This window comes from Lynx canadensis, chromosome B3 (assembly GCF_007474595.2).
Source record: "Lynx canadensis isolate LIC74 chromosome B3, mLynCan4.pri.v2, whole genome shotgun sequence".
NCBI lineage: Eukaryota > Metazoa > Chordata > Mammalia > Carnivora > Felidae > Lynx > Lynx canadensis.
Window position 1 is genome coordinate 72,355,314 of NC_044308.2, and position 18,723 is coordinate 72,374,036.

Below are 18,723 nucleotides of genomic sequence, written 5' to 3' on the forward strand. Positions count from 1 at the left end.
CAGAGGGACCTACAGTCGTGGTGAGTGCAGCATAATGCTTAAACTTGCCAAATCACTATGTTGTACACCTGCAACTAATGTAACATTGTGTGTCAACTACACACAAATAAAAACAGTTAATAAAGAAGATGTATTTATTTCTTCCATCAGATTTTTTAAAAAATTGAGATATAATTGACATATAGCATTGTGTAAGTTTAAGATGTACAAGAGTTTGGTTTGATATGTTTATATATTGCAAAGTGATTACCACCATGTCATGTCATGTATCATTTCTTTTTCTATGGTGAGAACAATGAAGATCTAGTCTCTTAGCAATTTTGAAGTTAATCATACTGTATTTTTTATTATCATAATTGTGCTGTGCATTAGATCTCCATGACTTACGTATCTACTAGTTCTAAGTTTGTACCCTTAAACAATCTCTCCCTAGCCCCCAGCTCCTGATAAGCACCATTCAACTGTCTTTTTATGAGTTTGGTTTTTTAAGATTCTACATATAAGTGATATTATACAGCATTTGTCTTTCTCTGTCTGACATATTGCACTTGGCATAATGCTTCAGGGTCCATCCATGTAGCAAATGGCAAGCTGTCCTTCCATCTCGTGAGTGAATGATATTCCATTATATAATATACACCACATCTTCCTTATGTGTTTATATGTTGACATGTGTCTGATTTCAAGTAGACTAAGCCTGTTGAAAAAACGTGGAAAACATGTAACTTCTTCAAATTTATTTAAAATGACTCAATGCTGTGTTGAGATGAGACGGAATTCTGAAATCTCCATTTACACTACGTTTTCTTTCTGTGAATCCAGTAACTTCTGACTGGAGACACACTAAGAACTTAATTTATTCAACCTATTGTTTTGTGTGTCAGTCTCCCATAGATACAGGATGAGAGGATTTGACCAGCTGGTTTAGCAGATGGGGACCCGACCACAAGATGGCAGAGCATCTCTGCTAATGTAGATATTTGAAAGGGTCCTTTTGGTTGACTCTGTAAGAGTTGGCTAAAGACAGAAGCAGATGCCTCTGTAGACAGTTTAAGAAACCACTGTGCTTTGGAGGAAATCAAGAGATAACTTGATAACAGAAGTAGCTCTCCTGGCCGGAGACTGCCGGTCCCAATTGGAAGAAGCATGAAGACACTCATTGGACCTTTGTTCCTGTTCTTGTGGCTGCAGCTGGACTGTGAGTGGAAAGCTTTTGGGAACAGGGTGTCTTAGTAAATATTCGTTAGAAGTCTATATGGGAGACTGGCCTCTTCCAGATTTCCTGAAGTTGCTGCAGCAAAAAAAGAAATGCAGGGGCACCTGGGGTGGCTCAGTTGGTTAAGCGTCCGACCCTTGGTTTCATCTCATGGTTTGTGAATTTGAGTCTGTGTCGGGCTCTGCAATGACAGTGTGGAGCCTGCTTGGGATTCTCTCTCTCTCTCTCTCTCTCTCTCTCTCTCTCTCTGCGTGTCCCCACACCCCTCCACTATCTTTCTGTCTCAAAATAAATAAATAAACATTAAAAAAAAAAAAGGCAAACTCTGGAGAATGGCGACCTGATGCTCTTGCCTGGCTTTTCTTTTTGCACAGGTATGAGTAGAGGAGAAGAGGTAAAGCAGCACCCTTCTTTCCTGAGTGTCTGGGAGGGAGACAGCTTTGTTATCAACTGCACTTACACTGACAGTGCCTCTACCTACTTCTTTTGGTATAAACAACAGCCTGGAAAAGGCCTCCAGTTGCTTATATATACTCTTTCAAGTATGGACAAGAAACAAGAACAAAGGCTCACTGTCCTATTGAATAAGAAGGACAAACAACTCTCCCTGCAAGTCACACGCACCCATCGTGGAGACTCAGCCACCTACTTCTGTGCAGTAAGAGCACAGTGGTCCCCAAGCACCTGCAGCCTGTCTCCAAACCTAAAACTGGGGTGGAAGCCTCACTCTTTTTATTTTGCCACAAGCCTTCAAGTTAGAGATTTTGCTGTATTGAATTTTAAACATATAAACATTCTAAATGATTTGAAGAGTCAGTTTCAAGTGACCCAATAAGTGTCAGAACATTGGGAATGAATACTGAAGGGAGTTAGTGATTTCTTAGTTAAATATCTTGGGGCACGTGGGTGGCGCAGTCGGTTAAGCGTCCGACTTCAGCCAGGTCACGATCTCCCGGTCCGTGAGTTCGAGCCCCGCGTCAGGCTCTGGGCTGATGGCTCAGAACCTGGAGCCTGTTTCTGATTCTTTGTCTCCCTCTCTCTCTGCCCCTCCCCCCGTTCATGCTCTGTCTCTCTCTGTCTCAAAAATAAATAAACGTTAAAAAAAAAATATCTAGACTTTAAGATTGACTTTATGAGTATCATTCAGAGTTCTCCTTTACCAAGGACATCTTGGTGTCAATGTCAGAGAGTGTTCTTTTTGATGGGAAGATTTTTGTCTTTTAATAATAGCACTTATTAACTTTTTGTTATTACAAAAATATTAACTCTATGTTATAAGAAGAAAACCAAAAAGATATATAAAATATAGAGTCAAAATATAATGCTATTATACAGATAAATCACGGCTAACATCTGGTATACTTTCTTCATTAAACTCTTGTTAAAAATTAGAAGCACACTAGGGGCACCTCGGTGGCTCAGTTGGTTGAGCATGTCACAGTTTTGTGGGTTCAAGCCCTGCATTGGGCTCTGTGGTGGCAGCGTGGAGCCTGCTTGGGGTTTTCTCTCTCTCTGCCCCTCCCCTGCTCACGCTGTCTCTCTCAAAAATAAATAAAAAGAAACTTAAAAAAAAAACTAGAAACACACAGACTACTATTTTGACTTACTTCCATTCAATGTTATATCATAATCTGAGCATTTCACATTTGCCAAATCTTATGAAATTGAACTTTTAATGCTTTTATTAGTGATTTTATGTCATCATTTTCTTTCTTTTTTTAAATGTTTATTTATTTTTTATAGACAGAAATATTTTGATAGATAAATAATGTTTATTTATTTTTGTTTAAATTTTTATTTATTTTGAGCAGGAGAGAGAGAGGGAGAAAGGGACACACAGAATCTGAAGCAGGCTCCAGACTCTGAGCTGTCAGCACAGATCCTGATGCTCACAAACCACGAGATCACGACCTGAGCCAAAGCTGGACGCTCAACCAACTGAGCCACCCAGGTGCCCCAGTGTCACCATTGTTTCTGTAATCATTCCCTTATATTTTTGGTGAAAAACAATATTTTTCTTAACTCAGACATTACCCTTAAAACAGTTTTTTTAAGTGTAATAGCTAACAATAACAACAACAATAATAGTAATAATTAGTATAAAGACAATGGAAAAACAAGAAATGGACTAGAATATGAAAGACTTTGAGTAAAACTAAAGGGGACTTTTAAATTAATGGGGAAGAACAGGATTATCCTCAAATTATGTTGTATCAATTGTTCAGGTCAGAGGTTCTCAGACCTTCCCCAAAGCATCCCTATAGAGCAGGGAGAACAAACGTGACTTTCCTTTTTGAAATCTGGATGTGAGGTGAGGGCACGGTAGCCCAAAGCAGTCTGGTGAAAGTGCAGACAGTCTCATGTTTACTTTAAAATTTATGGGTGATCATTTTTATTTTAATGCATTATGTACCCATATTAATTTTAGAGCTTAATAATTGTAAATCACTTACCAGTTTACCTATTCTCCAATTTTTCAGTAATATTAGTGCTCCCAGATGATGCATTATATTTACTACATGTTTTATCTTGAGGACAAGAGTCCTCTAATTTGAGAAGCACAGAGTTGACTATTTGAAAACAAAAGTGTTGCAAAATCATGAGGCAATCAGTAAGTGTTCGTTGAACAAATAAATGAAGTACCTCACATGATGAAATAAATTCCAGAAGTATTAAGAATTAAGTCACAGTTATTAGTAAAAAATGCAAATGCATTTGTTAATCAAGAAACTGAAGGGAGAAGAATTCTCTAAACTTAAGAGCAATGGAAGAAATCAAGGGAAAAATAGATTTGATTACATAAATATTAAAAGCTAATTTATTATATGAAAAACATGACAGAAATTATATTAAAACCACAGCTTACTATTACTTTGCTGCTAATGTGACAATAGATTAATAATATCTTTGAATAATTTCTATATGCGTAAGAAGGAACACATTGATATCGAAATAGGTAAATATTCAGCAGGTACGCTGAGGGAGCTTACACAGGAAAAAATACCATGCTTCACAAACACATGGAAAATGTTTAAGCTCACTGGTATTCATAGAAATGTAGAAAAATAACTTAAAAAAACCATTAGGGAGTTGTAGGAATAATTTAATAGCGATTTAAAGAATAGAGAACTTGAGGAGGATGCTGTGAAATAAACAGACTAGTGGGATAGTAACTTTGTAAGCTATTTCGGAAAGTAATTTAAAAAGCATGACTTCCTGGTCTAAAAACAGATTAATTTCCTTGTAATTTTTTTTCCTAGAAAATTTGTCTTCCGGAAAACCCTCCATGCATATGAAAATTATTATTTACAAAACTATTTGGGAAATTATTTATAGTACCCCAAAATTGAAACCCAAGATGTCTAATCTTAAAGGGAAGGGCTTAACCACCCAAATGGAATATTAGATAGTGAATAAATGGTATTTATGAAAGAGAATCTATAATGGTTATTTAAAAGTGATCACTGAAAAGAATCAAGATATAACTGGTGTGATTATTACTTAATATTGCTACTTAGTGAAAATCTGAGCAGCACAAAGGTTGGAAAGTAAGACACCAAGATATTGGTAATGTATATCCTTGCTTAATAGGATAAGTAGTGATTCTTCCCTTTTCCATATTTTCTAAAGTGTAAGTCTTATTTGATTTAAGGTATCTCTAATCCATCATTTTCTGCAAATTCTCTAAAATTCCTCCCAGCTCTGAAGTGCAGTGAACCCTGGTTCAGTCACTATACCTCACAGCGAGAAGGCTGGTTGTGCAGCCTGCATTGTATTCATTCTCCTAAAAATTTTTTTTTAGGGGCGCCTGGGTGGCGCAGTCGGTTAAGCGGCCGACTTCAGCCAGGTCACGATCTTGCGGTCCGTGAGTTCGAGCCCCGCGTCAGGCTCTGGGCTGATGGCTCGGAGCCTGGAGCCTGTTTCCGATTCTGTGTCTCCCTCTCTCTCTGCCCCTCCCCCATTCATGCTCTGTCTCTCTCTGTCCCAAAAATAAATAAAAACGTTGAAAAAAAAAATAAAAAAAAAATAAAAAAAAAATTTTTTTTAAATGTTTATTTATTTTTTGGGGTGGAGAGGGGCAGAGAGAGAAGGAAACAGAATCTGAAGCAGGCTCCAGGCTCTGAGCTGTCACCACAGAGCCCGATGTGGGGCTCGAATTCATGAGCAAAGAGATCATGACTTGAGCCAAAATCAGATGCTTAAGGGACTGAGCCACCCAGGCATCCCTGAGTTCCTTCTCTTAGAGTTAAGAGTTCACATTTACTGAGTTCTCATTGTGCATGATGTATGTACAAAGTGTTTTATGGACGTCAGTTCATCTATGTCTCCTCATAACATCCTGATGATATTCTTGTTTCAAAGATAAAGAAATTGGTGCTTGAAGATGTTAAGTAGCTTGCTCAAGCTCCGTCAGAGATTAAATGTAAGGGTAGGTTTCAAAGCTGGGATGGCTTGAGTTTGGAACATACTCCACAATGCCTATCAACCTCAGTCTCCAAATTACTCTTGTGGGCAAGCAGCCAGGTTAAATGTACAGAATTTCCATAATATTACTTACTTGGCAAAAAGCCTCAGTAGGTTTTTTGCTAATAAATAACCTACAAACAAATCCAAACATTCAAGATCTTCTGTCTTCTCGACCTAAATTTTCCTTCCAGCTTCATTTCTCAGCATCCCCTAGTCCATTTTCTTCTTTCTTCTTTCCATGCATTCATTTGCCTATCTGGCTGTCCATTTATCTATCCATCATTTAGGCTACAGAATGGCCTAAATGTATCTGAGAAAGTGACTACAATACGCCCACCTTAGCATTAGCAAAGTAGAAAAGAAAGAAATTCTGATGTATGCAATCAGAGGACTGTTGTATTTAAAAATAACAATTTACCTTTCAGAGAGCTTGGTTCTGCATGAACCAGGAAACTTCCCTGATTTGAATTCCTGTTGGGTTAAAAAAATTTTTTTAATGTTTATTTATTTTTGAGACAGAGACAGAGCGTGAGCAGGGGAGGGGCAGAGAGAGAGAGAGAGGGAGACACAGAATCCAAAACAGGCTCTAGGCTCTGAGCTGTCAGCACAGAACCCAAAGTGGGGCTTGAACCCATGAACTGTGAGATCATGACCTGACCTGAGCCAAAGTCAGACACTTAACTGACTGACTGACCCAGGCACCCTGAGTTCCTGTTGGGTTTAAAGTGAGTGTTTACTTACATTAGCCCAACAAGATCAAGAAGAAAACCTTTTGAAGTCAAAGCAATAATTTTCCTGCCTGAGGGAGGCCAGTTAGGATGAAGAGAGGAGGTTCACTCCCAGATCTGAGAAAGTTCCCTAGAATTCAGCCATGCATTGTCCTGTGCCTTACATTATCTACAGCTGGTGGCAGCCTCTGGCAATTGTGGGAACATCAGAATAGCCTGACTGGGCAGTGGAATGGACACCTGGGGAAACGTGATCATTTGTCCTGTATCAAACCTTAATGCTCAAATTCCCTTTTCTGGATTGAGACTCAAAAAGCATTCTTCTAGACTTATGACTTAAAGTGTGAGCTGAGAATGAGCGGCATCGACATCGCCAGGAAACCTGTTAGAAATATAGACTATCCAGGGGTGCCTGGGTGGCTCAGTTGGTTGGGCGTCCAACTTTGGCTCAGGTCACGATCTCACAGTTTGTGGGTTCAAGCCCTGTGTAGGGCTCAGTGCTGATGGCTCAGAGCCTGGAGCCTGCTTCGGATTCTGTGTTTCCCTCTCTCTCTGCCCTTCCCCCACTCACGCTCTGTCTCTCTCTGTCTCAAAAATAAATAAAAATTAAAAAAAAAAAAAAAAGAAATATAGACTATCCAGTCCTACCAGGGACCTAATGGTAGAGATCCTGGGCTGGCTGCCCCAAGACAGGCCACTTTGGCACCAAGATTATTTTGAGTTAAAAGGCAATCAAAACCCAGCAGATTCAGGAAAAGCTTTTTACCTCCCCCCCTACCCAATAATTGCTTAAAAAGAATTTAGATAGAGCACCTGCTCCAGGAAGAGAGTTTCTACCATAAATAACTATATTATACTATGAACTAAGTGTGATAGATGGGGAGAAACTTAACAAAGCCTGTTTGTCAAAGTCCTCTGTGTCCATTGTGGCTCAAATTGCTTACTAAATATGTACCTTTTCATCTTCCTGTGAGTTGCTTTCCTTCCCTTTGAAGTTCTGGACCCCTGCCTCTTCTCCTTAGTTCAGAATGAGATATACACCTCATTTTGCCTGTCTTTGGAATTTCCATGTCTGTGTGGATTCCCCTTAAGTACAAAATCATATTTGATTTTCTCCTGTGAATCTGTTTCATCACCATTTGATTCCTAGTCTGGCTAGAAAGACCTTGAAGGGAACAGGATATTCTTGCTCCCCTACGTAATGAAAAAGAATCTGTAGTTTAGCAAAATCCCTAGGTAATTGGTATGCACGTGAGAAGCACTTGTCTGGAGCACATTTTATTATTGTCAAAAAGCTTCTGAACACGAGATGGCGGTGTTTACTATCTTATTGGGATCCTTTCTCAGATTTGAAACAAGTTCTTTCTTTCTTTCTTTCTTTCTTTCTTTCTTTCTTTCTTTCTTTCTTTCTTTCTTTTTAACGTTTATTTGAGACAGAGAGAGACAGAGCATGAACAGGGGGAGGGGCAGAGAGAGAGGGAGACACAGAATCTGAAACAGGCTCCAGGCTCTGAGCTGTCAGCACAGAGCCTGACGCAGGGCTCGAAATCACGGACCCTGAGATCATGACCTGAGCCGAAGTCAGACCCTTAACTGACCAAGCCACCCAGGCGCCCCATGAAACAAGTTCTCTTTAAAGTTGGATTAGACCAGTGTGTGCCTGCAGAGGGCTGAACAAGCTTGTCACTGATTGGGTAGGAAAGAGACTTCCTCCCATAGAAGAACCCCAGTAACACCCACCTAACTAAAGAGAATGGCTTTTTGACTGAGGAGACTGAGTCCACATATCAAGCTATAGTTGGGGAGAAGAATGGAGCTGTTCCTGGGAGTTATTTTGGTGATTTTGTGGCTTCCAGTGGACTGTGAGTTGGAGGCTTCCTGGTGATGAGAACAAAGAGATCCAGAGATCCAGGCCATGGGATGGAGAGGGAAGAGCTAGGATCCATTCTGCTTCATCTTTGGTTATATCTGGGGTTGTGGAAAGAAAATATGACTCTTAAGAGTGTAGTGTAGTGACTAAACCTCCTGTTTCTGGTATTGTGTTTCTGCCTAGGGGTAAGCAGCCAAAAGATGGAACAGAGTCCTCAGTCCCTGAACATTCAGGAGGGTGAGAAGGCCGTTCTGACCTGTAACTGCACAAATTTTTCTCCAGTGGTCTTCCAGTGGTACCGACAAGATCCGGGAAGAGGCCTTGTCTTCTTGCTACTAATACGTGAAAATGAGAGTAAAAAACAGACAGGAAGACTGAAGGCCACCTTTGATAAGACCACCAAACAGAGTTCCTTTTACATAACAGAACCCCAGCCTGCAGACTCAGCCACCTACCTCTGTGCTGCAAACACACAGCAGGGTCCTATCACCTGCTTCCTGTACCCAAACTCTGCTAACAACTCTCGCAGTCAACAGAACTGCTGGCTGCACTGACCCCAAGGGTTTAATAAGCTCCTGGCATATTAAATGGGGGTACTTGAAAAGATTAAAGGGTGTGAGAAGGAGCACTGGACTGACCATGAGGGAGTGGGGGATCCATCTCCCAGCCTGAGCACTGCTGATACCACTGTGTGACTTTAAGCAACTGGTGAGATTTGCAGGTCTCAGTTTCCTCATCGGACCATGAAGGGCTTACCACAGGATTCCCAAGTCTGTCTCAGTTCTGAAATTCAGAGCCTAATTTTTCAGGAAAAATGAATATGCCCTGAAGAGTGCCAGAGAGCAAGAAAAGAGAATTTGCATGCATGCGTGTGCACACACGTATGTGTGTGTGTGTGTGTGTGTGTGTGTGTATGAGCTTAAGGACAATTAATTCTGCCCAATTTTTGTGACTAGGCCAGAACAGCATGAGACATAGAGAGGGTTAAACACATTCCTTTTAAACAGAGAATGTAGTTTCCTCTACATAAAGAACAAAAACAGGGGCGCCTGGGTGGCGCAGTCGGTTAAGCGTCCGACTTCAGCCAGGTCACGATCTCGCGGTCCGTGAGTTCGAGCCCCGCGTCGGGCTCTGGGCTGATGGCTCGGAGCCTGGAGCCTGTTTCCGATTCTGTGTCTCCCTCTCTCTCTGCCCCTCCCCCGTTCATGCTCTGTCTCTCTCTGTCCCAAAAATAAATAAACGTTGAAAAAAAAAAAAAAAAAAAAGAACAAAAACAAACAAAATACCCCTGTCTAAATATTTCTGAGACCCTTCTAAACTGAACTCCAAGTGATGATGATGATGACGGTAAGGATAAAAAAATTGACCTGTGTTAAATAACAAAACTGAGCCAAGTAAAATTGAAGATCTAACTGGCTTTATTAAATGATTTGTGAATCCAGAGAAGCATTCCATCCAGCATGCAGAGGAGAAAGCTCCACAGAGCTGCAGGAATGGAAAGGGTTTTAAAGGCAGAGAGAAGGCATTAAAAAAAAAAAAAGAATTTATTAGCAAGGAATGCGATGTTTAGGTAAGGTCCCCCCCTAAGGGGTAAGGGGTCTTCCAGAGGATTGCCTGAAATTCCAGTTTGGCTGGTTAAAGGTACATTCCTGAAGGGGTTGAAACTGCAGTTAGGTTAGTTATTAAATCTTGATTTATTGATTTAGAGCCACAAGTAGCTCCATTATGGTCATGCAGTTTTCTTTTTCATACCTATGTTGTTTGTTATTCATTTTGTGAATGGAGGACCATACTATATTGGGCAATAGGCCATAAGTCATGAGTCTTGTAAAGATGGGTTTAGAACCTTTGTTTACTGTGTGTGTGGTATCAGTGAGTGTGTCTATGTATAACTTTTTTCTTATATAAAGGATTTTTTTCATGTTTATTTATTTTCATTTTTGAGAGAGGGAGAGAGAGCTGGGGAGGGGCAGCGAGTGAGGGAGACAGAATCCTAAGCAGGCTTTGCACTGTCAGCACAGAACCTGATGCATGGCTTGAACTCACAACTGTGAGGTCATGACGTGAGCCAAAATCAAGAGTTGGATACTTAACTAACTGAGCCACCCAGGCGCTCCTATGTATAACTTTTTAATAGAAGTAACTTGCACCTTATCATGCTAGGCACGGGTTCTGAGTTGAGGACTTCTCTATTTTTTTTGAACGCTGCACTTCCATTTCTTTTTTTTAAAAAAATTTTTTTTTTTCAACGTTTATTTATTTTTGGGACAGAGAGAGACAGAGCATGAACGGGGGAGGGGCAGAGAGAGAGGGAGACACAGAATCGGAAACAGGCTCCAGGCTCTGAGCCATCAGCCCAGAGCCTGACGCGGGGCTCGAACTCACGGACCGCGAGATCGTGACCTGGCTGAAGTCGGACGCTTAACCGACTGCGCCACCCAGGCGCCCCATGCACTTCCATTTCTATTGAAAGGGAGCAGAAAAACGTTCTAGATTTTTTTTTTAAGTTTATTTATTTTGAGAGACAGAGAAAGAGAGAGAGAGGGAGAGAGTACGAGTGGGGGAGGGACAGAGACAGAGGGAGAGAGAGAATCCCAAACAGGCTCTGAGCTGTCAGCACAGAGCCTGATTTGGGGCTTGAACTCATGAACTGTGAGTTCATGACTTGAGTTGAAATCAAGAGTTGGATGCCTAACCGACTGAGCCCCCCAGGGGGCCCAAGAAGATAGCACCTTAAATATGGACAACCACCATACCCTTTGTTTACTGTGCTTTGGCTGAAAACCTTCCATAATTGGCATATCCCTCACCCCCCAACATCTTTCTTTGGTCTTTAGCTGAAGATGGTATTGAAGGTGATGGTTTGGGTCTTTTCTGGGAGTTACTCAGTTTTCCTGGGTCTCTCTCACAAATACGGGAAACGTACATACCATCAAACTTCTGTTTGTTTTTCTTCTGTTGATCTGTCTTTTGTTACAGGGAAGTGGGGGGGAGGTTGTCTCAGTCAAGAACCTAGAAGATTAGAAGGAAAATTATTTTTCCTCCCCCCCTTTCATCCATATATTACCTCCTTTCTTGATCCATTTTCAGTTTATTAATTAGCAAAAGGACAGACTCTAGATGTCATGGCATATTCAGTTACTAATATTAAATAAAGAAAATTCAACCAAGTAACTTTAAAGATCTAGTGGGCTTTATGAAGTGATTCATGAATCTGGCAGCATTCCATCTAGCAAGTAAAGGAGACTTCCTAGGAATTGTATACAATGGAATGTTTTAAGAGGAAGGAGGGTGGGGCAGAAAGTTATTAGCATAAGAAAAGGATAGTTTCAGGCAAAATCACCTACTCTGGGGGGGGGCAGGGGTTTTACGCAGATTACGTCATCTTTCTTGAGGGGACAGGTGGTGGGGGGGATAAAGAGGGTCCACGTGACAGATTATCTCATTGGTGCTGACCACAAAATTCCAGATTGATTGGCTTAAAATTCCACCCATGGAGAGGTTGAAACTGCAGTTAAGTCTTAAGTTTGCTGTCCTGGATGCAGCTGACTCCACCTTGGGCCTGTGACTCTTTTTAATACTAATGATGGCAGAATTGTGGGTTTTTTGGCTGACTCAGTTTGGGGTTATGGTTGATATCTCAGTCTACTCGGAGCCACATGGAGCATTGCCATCATGGTACTATCATTATGTTGTTTGCGTGTGAGTGTAGGGAAGAGACGCTAAAAGAACAGAGGAAGCAAATGATAAAATGAGAAAAGTAGAATTTGAGAGTTAGAATGTACATTAGTAGTCATACTGTCCAAATTCTTAATTTTAATCACAATCAATATAATAGAAATAGCTAGGAACATTAGGAAGCTAGGAAATAATTGGATCTGAGTGCTGGCATCCGGGATTTTTTAGAGAGAAGAGACCTAACACAGGATTGTTAACCATGGTTAGACTTATTGCAGATTCATGAGCCTCCTGAAATTGAACATAGGTGTTGTGTTATTGAGGCATAAGTGTTATTTGGGAGGAATTTTCACTGCATTTTTAAAAGGTGTTGATGAGCCACAAAAGATCCAGAGAATTTGGATAAGAGTAACAGTCATGTGAGGAAAGGAGGTTGAGAGAAGGATGGAGAATCAGCCAGCAGCTCAGGACAGGGATGGGGAGGGAACTAAGAAATTATTGAATGTAAAAGAATTACATTAGAATTGAGTAAATTGTTTTCTCCCACGAGGAGCTGGCATACTTTCTAGTTTGTAATACATGGGAGGTTAAGTTATAATTGGCAGTACAGTATTTAAAAAGATGGGCACGGTTGGGGTGCTTGGGTGGCTCAGTTGGTTAAGTGCCAACTTCGGCTCAGGTCACCATCTCACAGCTTGTGAATTCAAGCCCCTCATTGGGCTCTGTGCTGACAGCTCTGAGCCTGGAGCTCACTTTGATTCTGTGTCTCAGTCTCTCTGTCCCTCCCCTGATCACGCTCTGTTTCTCTCTCTCTCTCAAAAATAAAATAAACATTAAAAAAAAAAAAAAAAGATGGGCACGGGAGTCTAACACATCACCGTTCAAATCCTAATGGACCAGCTATGTAGTTAGTCTTGGACAAGTGTCTCAAGCTTTCTGAGCATCAATGTCCTCTTCTGTAAAAAGCTAGTAATTAGAAGGACTTCATAAGATTATCGTTAGGATTTAGCAAAATTCCAAAAATACAGACATTTATTAAGGTCCTGATTTATTGCTTAATTTATGTTCCAATCGACTCTGATAGTAGCAAGTACACTAGTAGATTAGGTATTCAACAGATACTCGTTTTTATGGTTGTTTTTCTCATTTCCTCCGGGAAGTCCAGACTTAAACTCTCTGCTATGGGTGTTAAATTTACCCTTTCGTATTTCTATTTCATTAATCTTATTGCAAATCACCTCAAAATCTATTTAAAATAAGCCAGTATGTAAATCTGTATTTCATGACCTAGAATCTTTAACAAATATTATTGAGTACGTGCTATGTCCCATGCATATACAATATAGATATCTATACACTATAAATATTCACCAGTGAATAAATCAGGTAAAAATTTCTGCCCTACTGGACTTGACATTCTATCAAGGCAGACAGATAATTTTTAAAAAGTGATAAATAATAAATCACATAGTATATTAGAAGATACTAAGTGCTATGGAAAGAATAATGCAGGGAATTGGAAATTGGCAACATTGAGCTGGAGTTGACTCCGGTTGTAATTTTAAATAGGAAGAAGGGACCATTGTTGTCCTCTCTGAATAAATATATGAAGGAAGTGAGGAAGGAAGCCATACAGTCATTCAGGAGAGCAGCTCAGGCAGATGAAACAACTAGTGTGAAGCACTTGAGGCAGGAGCTGTCCCAGACATAGCAAGGGGGCCAGTGTGGCTGGAGGGAGGGCCGCCAGTGGGAGAGGAATAAGATTGGATCACAAAAGTAACAAGGGCCAGACCAGGTAGGGCTTCAGGCTATGCTGTGCTGAGAATAAACTCTTGGGAGTTCAGAGCAAAAGTTACCCTACTGCCATAATCTAGGCCAGATGATGGTGGTTTGGACCAATGTGGTAGCAGTGGTGGTGCTGAGAAGTCAACAAACTCTGACTGTGTTTTGAAGGTGGACCCAGCAACATTTGCAGACATATTGCATGGATATGTGAAAAAAAAAAAAAAAAATCAAGGATGCCTCCAAAGTTTTTGACCTAAACAAATAGAAAGAAGGGCTTGCCATTAAGAGAGATGAGGAAGATTGAGTAGGCTTGTGGGCACTAGACCACAGGGAGAGGAAGATCAGTTCAGCTGTGACGTGCGAAGTTTGAGTAGTTGCCTTTTGGAAGTACAAGTCTCGACCTCGGGAGAGAGGGCCAGGCTAAAGATACAAAATTGAAAGTCATCAGTCTACAAGTGGTAGCAGACACGAGCCTATGGGTATCAGAGTTCTATAAACACTGAAACATTTCTGTTTTGATTGGGATAACACTTGACAAAAAATATTTTATTTTCAGAGACAGAGAGCACAAGCAAGGGAGACAGAGAGAGAGAGAGGATCTCAAGCAGGCTCCATGCCCAGCGCAGAGACCTATTTGGGGCTTGATCTCATGACTGTGAGATCATGACCTGAGCTGAAATCAAGAGTTGCACACTTACCTGACTGAGCCACCCAGGCATCCTGAAAAATATCATTTTGAACTACTCTATGAACCAGCAATTGCACTACTAGGTATTTATCCAAAGGATATAAAAATGCTGATTTGAAGGGACACTTGTACCCCAATGTTTATAGCAGCACTATCCACAATTATATATAGCAGCTGAATTATGGAAAGAGCTCAAATGTCTGTCAATTGATGAATGGATTAAGAAGATATGGTATGTATACACAATGGAATACTACTGGGAGATGGAAAAGAATGAAATCTTGCCATTTGCTACAAGGTGGATGGAACTGGAAGTTATTATGCTAAGCAAAATAAGTCAGTCAGAGAAAGACAGATATCATATGATTTTACTCATATGTGGAATTTGAGAAACTTAACAGATGATCATAAGGGAAGGGAAGGAAAAATAAGATAAAAACAGAGAGGGAGGCAAACCATAAGAAACTCTTAAATACAGAGAACAAACTGAGGGTTGCTGGGGGTAAGGTGGGAGGGGCTGGGTAAATGGGTGATAGGCATTAGGAGGGTGTTTTTTGAGATGAGCACTGGGTGTTATATATAAGTGATGAATCACTGGGTTCTAATCCTGAAGCCAAGATTACACTGTATGTTAACTAACTTGCAAATTAAAAAGAATAATAATAAAATTAAAGATAAATAAGTAAATAAGTAAGTAAGTAAATAAATAAATAAATAAAGCTTTATTGGAACACACACACACACACACACACACGCACACACAAGGAGGATATTTTGGATCATTTGAATGACTGTGGTGTACTAGAGTACCGTCATGCAATTTCAATACCCTAAAGTGGGTATAATTGTGTGATGTCAACTGAGGGCCAAATATTATCATACTGCATCATACAGATGTTCTGCAGTAGTAAGAACAGAGAAAAATGGTACGAAAGTTGAGGTATTATATGTTATATGATAGTAAAGGCAAATCACATTCAGAAAAAATCAAGTAGTTGTAGCTCCAATGGCCATAAGCAGTTTTAGCATATATATAATATATTATTATGACATATATTCTAGTAACTACCTGCAATGGTTTATTATCAGAAAGAGAACTTTCTGCATCTGAAGTCTGAAGACTTTAGCATTTAGCTAATCTTAAAAAATTTTTTAGTATGGTGTTTTGGAGGTGCTTCATTGCCTGGAATGAGCCATCTTGATAAGGGCTCCAAAATTAAAAATGAATTTATTTTTAAAATGGAAAAATATGACAAAATTAATGACCATGAGTCAAACAATTTTCTATCATGCTCAAAATTAAAATTAGTAAGTTAAATATAAACATGAATACAAATTTTATACTGTAAATATCCAACATTAATGACATCACTTTAATGTCCAGGGAAAACCACAAGGAGGCACTCTTTTCCTCAGATGTTTATTCCCACAGTCAGATGGTGGTTTGACACTCCTCAGCCCTACTTCTCTGGGCATATTCTGTTCTCTTTCCAGTTGGCAAGTTGCTGTAGGGCAAGAAGGTGCTCTTTCCAAAGGAGGAAGGACTCTCCAGAAGATCCCATTCAGAATCCAGAATCAGAATAGAGCAGCACCTTATGAGCTTTGGTATATTTAGGGGTACAGAGCCATTTTCTCTTCCCACAGCTCAAACAGCCATGTTTTCTGCTTTTTGCTCAATGCATGTGGTGGTCCTGCTAGTAATTCTCAGTGAGTAAGATTTCATATTTTTAAATCTATTTTTATTGTTTTTAAGTTTAATTCCAGTGTAGTTAATGTAATGTGATATTCGTTTCTGGTGTACAACATAGGGATTCAACAGTTGTATACATTACTCAGTGCTCCTGATGATGAGTGTATTCTTAATCCCCTTACCTGTTTCTCCCACTCACCTTCCCTCTGGGATTCCTTTGTTTGTTCTCTATAGTTAAGAGTCCGTTTTTCGGTTTGTCTCTCTCACTTTTTTCCCTTTGTTCATTTGTTTTTTTCTTCAATTCCACATATGAGTGAAATCATACGGTATTTGTCTGTCTCTAACTGGTTTCACTTAGCATTATACACTCTAGATCCATCCACGTTCTTTCAAATGACAAGGTTTCATTCTTTAGGGCTGAGTTACATTCCTTTGTGTACATGTACCACATCTTCCTTATCCACTCATCTATCAATGGACAATTAGGCTGTTTCCATAATTTGGCTATTGTAAATAATGCTACAATAATCATAGAGGTGCATATGTCCTTTTCAATTAGTGTTTTCATTACCTTTGGGTTACTCCCCAGTAGTGTAATTACTGGGTCATAGGGTAGTTCTATTTTAATTTTTTGAGGAATCTCCATACTGTAGTAATGACCAAAGGCACATGTGCAGGACTTGTTGGGATCTCCAGAGGATGTGGGCTGCTCTTTAGGCCATCGAACCTTAGACTGCAATCATTAGATTTTGACAAACGCTCATCTCAATTCAAATTGCTGCCTATTGCTCAGAGAAGTGCAGTGTCAGGGTTAGAAGGTGGCTTATGGAGTATATCGATACTTTTTATTCCCCAGTGGAGACTCAGGGACCCAGATGGAAAGACAAGTGACCCTCTCAGAAAAGGCTTTTCTTACCGTTAAGCACTCCTGTGCTGCCACAGTGTACATATGGTTCCCTTCTCTGGTGCGTTCACTGTCCTAGTGAAATTGTGCAGTTTTCTTGAGAGCCACAAAGGAAAATGAGATGGAAGCAACAAAGATTTTGAAGCCACAAGTGAAGGAAAAAACCCCCTTTCACTGGGAGAAACTTTCAGTCCACATGTCAGACAGGGTAGTGTGTGGCTGTGCTGAGTGATGCCACCGGGAGAGGCTGGGGGGGGGGGGGGGGGGCGCGGCAAGCGCAAGCCCTCAGAGGACCAGTCAGGACCCATCTGCTGAGGACTGGTGCTCATGACTCATTCTGGTTTCAGGAAATTCTACTATGGTTTGACCCTCAGGTACCCTGGCAGGTGTGAAGATCACCCAGATTGACTTCAAGAACACAGCGGAAAAATAGGAACTGACCAGGTCCTGAACTTAACACCCCCTTGTAGAAATGAGAAACAGGGTCTGACATCTTCCATCAAGGATCAGTGGTGGACGGAGTTAGAGTATCATGCTAAGCGAAATAAGTCGGTTAGAGAAAGACAAATACGATATGATTTCACTCAGATGTGGAATTTAAGGAACAAAACAGATGAACATGGGGGGAAAAAGAGGCAAACCAGGAAACAGACTCTTAATGATAAAGAACAAACAGGGTTGCTGGAGGGGAGGTGGGTGGGGATGTGCTAGATGGGTGATGGACATTAAGGATTGTATTTGTTGTGATGAGCACAGGGTGTTATAGGTACGTGATGAATCACTAAATTCTACACCTGAAACTAATATACACTCTATGTTAACTAACTGGAATTTTAATAAAAACTTGAAAAAGAAAAAAAAAATCAATGACGTGATCTCTGTCTCCTCCTTCCAGACAAAGTCCAACCCTGTGACTTTGGTCAAGGGTATCCCCCCAATTAGAGATGTATATGATTTTCTCTTTAGAGACACAGCGTGAGATAGATGGGGTTGCATCTGCATAACGTCCTCCTGACACAGGGAGGGTTATTTCCTAGGGAACAGAGGAAAATACCAAATACCAAAGCAACTGGCTCTTACGGAAAGAATGAAAGGGAGGAGGGAGAAACAGTTCCCACATGTACAAGAAGAATGGAAGGAAAATTATATTTATCATAGTTTCTTTTGGTGCAAACAAAATAGCAGTCATGGACTGCTGCTCTCCAAAGAAGTGGACACAAGCACATACTGGGAGAAATGGCTCATGTCCAAATCCTGTGCACACTCCCTGCCTTCTTTTTCTCCTCCCTACTATATCTTGATTAGCCGGCTTCTTAAAGCAACCCGAGACAGAGGGGGCAGTGTCTGTATCATCTGAAGAGAAAAAACGGTTAGGTTTACATTCTTCATCAGATCACAGTTCAGGAATGGTGGTTGGGGGAAATCACGTAGCTCCCTCGACTCTTTTCCTTATCCAGAAGAGGTTAACTCTTTTTGTTATCCTCAAGGAGACTAATGAAGAAGTGGAATGTAACAGGGTGGGTAGAGGAAGAGTGGAGAAGAAAGAAAAGGGAACTTTGGATTGTATTGCATCTAGTCCTGGGGGCTCCTCACATATGGGGATCGCTTCCCTCGTATATTGCAGTCACTGGGTGAATAGTTACTTATTTATTATTTTATTTTGATCCATAAAAAGAATTTGATTTTCAGGGAGAAGG

At 40.5% G+C, this 18,723-nt stretch overlaps 2 gene segments (V, D, J or C); both read left to right on the forward strand.

Moving 5' to 3' along the window:
• Window positions 1-551: 551 nt before the first annotated feature.
• LOC115516207 lies at window positions 552-2,106 on the forward strand. The segment is given in 2 exon segments: window positions 552-1,198; window positions 1,591-2,106. Coding segments are annotated over 2 exon segments (513 nt in total).
• Window positions 2,107-8,147: 6,041 nt separating this feature from the next.
• Window positions 8,148-8,835, forward strand: LOC116738120. The segment is given in 2 exon segments: window positions 8,148-8,273; window positions 8,465-8,835. Coding segments are annotated over 2 exon segments (423 nt in total).
• The last annotated feature ends 9,888 nt before the right edge of the window (window positions 8,836-18,723 follow it).